The sequence below is a fragment of the Papaver somniferum genome, chromosome 2, assembly GCF_003573695.1.
Source record: "Papaver somniferum cultivar HN1 chromosome 2, ASM357369v1, whole genome shotgun sequence".
Taxonomy (NCBI): domain Eukaryota; kingdom Viridiplantae; phylum Streptophyta; class Magnoliopsida; order Ranunculales; family Papaveraceae; genus Papaver; species Papaver somniferum.
In genome coordinates, this window is record NC_039359.1 from 193,637,515 (window position 1) to 193,641,617 (window position 4,103).

Consider the following 4,103-nt stretch of genomic DNA (forward strand, 5'->3'; position numbering starts at 1 on the left):
TGAATCTTATATCATAAGAAAAGATTCTCAAGCATAAACAAACTAGTTGCAATCAAAGTTCAACCACAGTTAGTTAATTGAATTAATAAAACAAAAGATAAACCGCAATTATCTAGTTTTCCACCAACAATGCTGACTAGAGCTTCTCAATCTTAAAGAAGACTTTAAACCGAGCGGCCGTAAGAGATTTCACCTAATTAGGTTACTCTCCTCTCCGAATAGGCGGCTTCACCAGTAGCAGCACACCAAGAGGTAGTTTGCAGTTACGAAGGATTAGTTTGCTAGAAATGCAAACTTCAGTAATTATATACTAGGAAGTTTGGACACCAAGGAATTTCCAAAACCGAAAATATTCTCAAAATATTCATTAAAGCACAAATTCGGTTTCCATAAATCCTGGAAATGCTCTCTCCAAAAAAAATGATCGAAATCTCTCGGAAAATCTCTAATTAGTAAATGCACATTACTAATTCTTATTTCCCTACAAAATGAAATTAATAACCTTAATTAAAAGTTTCTTAACTTATTTATGTTTCGATCCTGGTATTCTCTTCCCTTAGATATAAGGAATAACTTTGAACAATTAAATAATAAACATTCACAACACGTGTTCAAAGTATGTCGACATCCTAACTTTGTAAGTTCTCTTTCATACTTACAACCTTGAAACCGATTTGCCACACTTCCAAACAAGTTTAGAATTGGTTCATCTGACTTTCAAGAACTATGTGATTGATCAAATAACATTCAATCACAAATCATGGGTTTAACGGTTCTACCTCCATGTGAGTATTGTGCATAGTCACACTAGCTTTCCAAAATTCGGTTGACTAGGTACTAGGATTGGTTCCCCACATATATATGGTATCTAACATGAATATGTTTCACATGTCCATAGGATCGGTTCCCCTTTTCCTAAAAACGTGTTGCACATGTTCCATAGGATCGGTTCCCCTTTCTGCTATAAACCTGTTGCACCTCATACAAGGATCAGTTACTCTTTGTGATGTACTGCACCTCTTACTAGGATCGGTTCCCCTTTTCCCAGTTTTGGTCAGACATAAAATCACAAACCCGATCATACCATCTCAAGTGATTACTTAAAATCGGTTTCACTAATAAAAGTTAGACCAATACATAGGTCAGGCCTTTGTGAATAGTTCTACCAAGAACACAAACAAGTTGTGAGCGGTTATACTCAATCACACATATTTGTTTTTCATAAGATAATCAATGAATAATAAAACCAATAACACTTGTAAATTTCCTTTTCGGTTCACAAACAAGTTTATGAACTTACTTCCTTAGAACACATGTAAAACATTCTTCCCTAGGATGAAATCCTTACCTCATACCCATACATAGTCATAATAGCATTCAAATGATTATGGCGATGTCTTATCTACAAAGTTTAATGGTTAAGCAATAAACCTCGTATTGTATTCCTTAATACTATGTCTATCTAGAGTTCAAATATGCTTCGCAGTTTTGTTTTCAATATGCACGACTTGAAAGATACGTTAGGGAATGAAACAGTTCAAGTCAAATATCACTAACCTCAAGTGGAAGGATGATTGTTGTCGTTGTAGCTCCTTGCTTCTTCACATCTTCAAGTCTTCGTAATACTTGTAATGTCTCATATCCTAATATTTTCAAGCTAACCTATACGAAGTTGACTCTAGTACATAATCAAGCGACTCTTAACATGAGTTTTGATTCACTAAAATACGACAACCAAACTTGACATACCAACGCTTGGTGGGTTCAACCGAGATATGCTCTAACAATCTCCCCCTTTGTAAATTTTAGTGATAAAACTCTTACATACTATGGATAAACAAATTACAAGAATTCATTACACATATGCTTGATTCCCGAATTCAACAGCACAGTAAACTGCATACATTCAATCCTCAAAAATGTCGTTGTTGACATTATAATAACAAAGATAATACTCCCCCTAAGGAAGATAGGTAGATATTCAATCCGCACGTCTTTTTTATACCACTTAATATGATATGTTACTCCCCCTTAGTCTGTGCTTTCACTCTTTCGTTTAGATAAACGCTCAAGCACCAAAGTTCTTTTCCTTAGTGATACCAATCAATATAAAATTAATGCCAGTATCACTTGTTTACTCCATATATTTCTCCCCATTTTTGTCACAAAATGACAAAGAAACGAAAAAATAAAGGACAACATTAAAAGAATCTTACAAATCTCAAAATAGACTTGCAACCTGTAGAGTTAGGCACGAGGGTTCACAACACTATGTTCTGATAACCAATATCAAAACCGAAACTACAAGTAGTTTTATTTTGATATGTTATCCATGAAACAATTGTCCGAAACAATTTTTTCACTTTAGTTTAGCAAACCAAAAATCAACTAAGCACCTTAGTTCCTTTGCTAAACCGATTGTACAAAAACAATCGCTTATTCGATAAGACCAAAATAAAGATAACTCTATTTTTCTCATCAGTTTCTAATTATCCATAAACTTATACCTTTAAATTTTAAACAAGACAAGTACTAGGTTAGTTAACTAGCATTTATTTTTTAGGCATTCGATTAGACTTGAATAACCGAAACTTCACTTCGACAAGTCTAACTAAGATCAGAATTAACTTAGTTTCTCTTATCCGGAATCGAATTGGACTAAACAACTCATCCCGTAAACCTTTTATTTTGTTAAGCCATAAATAATTCATACAAACCAAACAAATCAACTTGCATAATTATTCACCTCAACCGGAAGCAATTGAGACAACATAGACATTAAAGCACCGGAATTGCACCGAAATTTTGTAAGCCTAAACAATTGATACCACACAATAAAGCAAGATAACAATAGTTTTTCTTAACCGGAACCATTTGAATCACACATAATGGAATAAACATCAATTGTACCGAAATTTTGTTAAGCAAAAGCAATAAATATATATGAAATAAACTCATGCTTTTCTTAAACAGGAAAACAATTAACTAACAACATTGTTACATCAAATTTCGCATCCACTTCTCAAATATGTTTGCATCTTGGTCCAGGGAGAATTGATATCGAAATCATCATGTTCTCATCCTTATGCAAAAACAAAAGAATAACAACAAACAATCCGGTTTCAACAATTGCAAGCAAAAGTTGAAAACCGGAACTACAAGGTACTAATGTACCTTGACAATCCCTATGGATTTCCTTAGATTTTCGAAAGTAGCTCTATCTAAAGGCTTAGTGAGAATATCAGCTAGTTGACATTTGTATGGAACATACTCTAATTTGATAACACCATTCTCATATAATTCTCTAATAAAGTGATATCTAATATCTATGTTTTTAGTGCGGGAATGTTCAACAGGATTCTCAGTCAAGCGAATAGCACTTGAGTTATCACAAAGGATCTTCATAGTCGAAATATTTATTTCATAGTCAATGAGCATCTTTTTCATCCATAGTAGTTGGGTACAACATGTACCAGCAACAATTGTGCCAAGCAACAAGATTTTGACCAACATAGAAGCAACCACCAGAGGTGCTTTTCCGATCTTCTACACACCCTGCCCAATCAACATCTGAGTAGGCAACAAGACTGTTGTTTTTATCCATAGAGTAAGATAAACCATAATCCAGGGTACCATTAACGTATCTTATGATTCGTTTTACGGCTTTAAGATGCGACTCTTTAGGATCTGCTTGAAATATGGCACAACATCTCACACTGAAAGCAATGTCTGGTCTTGTTGCAGTTAAATATAGCAAGCTTCCTATCATGGATCTATATAGTTTTTGATCAACAAATTTTTCTCCCGTATTGGATTGGAGTTTCCCAGTAGTTGGCATTGTAGTTGCCATAGGTGTTGAATCTTTTATTTCGAATTTCTCAACTAAGTTCCTTACATATTTTTCTTGAGAAAGAAGAATATTATCTTTTTGTTGTTGTATTTTCAAACCAAGAAAGTATGACAATTCTTCGACATTACTCATTTCGAATTCTCCACTCATAAGATTTAGGAATTCATCTGTTAGAGATTTTGAGGTGGATCCATATATGATGTCATCTACATATATTTGTGCTATAAGAACATTTTTACCACTCCACTTGGTG

At 33.9% G+C, this 4,103-nt stretch overlaps 1 protein-coding gene across 1 annotated transcript; it reads right to left on the minus strand.

Annotated features, from left to right (window-relative positions):
- Nucleotides 1-3,427: 3,427 nt before the first annotated feature.
- On the minus strand, nucleotides 3,428-3,850 carry LOC113352540 (uncharacterized mitochondrial protein AtMg00240-like). The gene has a single exon (XM_026596353.1). The coding sequence runs from the start codon at nucleotides 3,848-3,850 to the stop codon at nucleotides 3,428-3,430; it is 423 nt and encodes a 140-aa protein (XP_026452138.1).
- Between the last annotated feature and the right edge of the window lie 253 nt (nucleotides 3,851-4,103).

Bases quoted from the DNA above. Each gene is read 5' to 3' on its own strand.
- LOC113352540 (XM_026596353.1), bottom strand. From the start codon at position 3,850: ATGGCAACTACAATGCCAACTACTGGGAAACTCCAATCCAATACGGGA.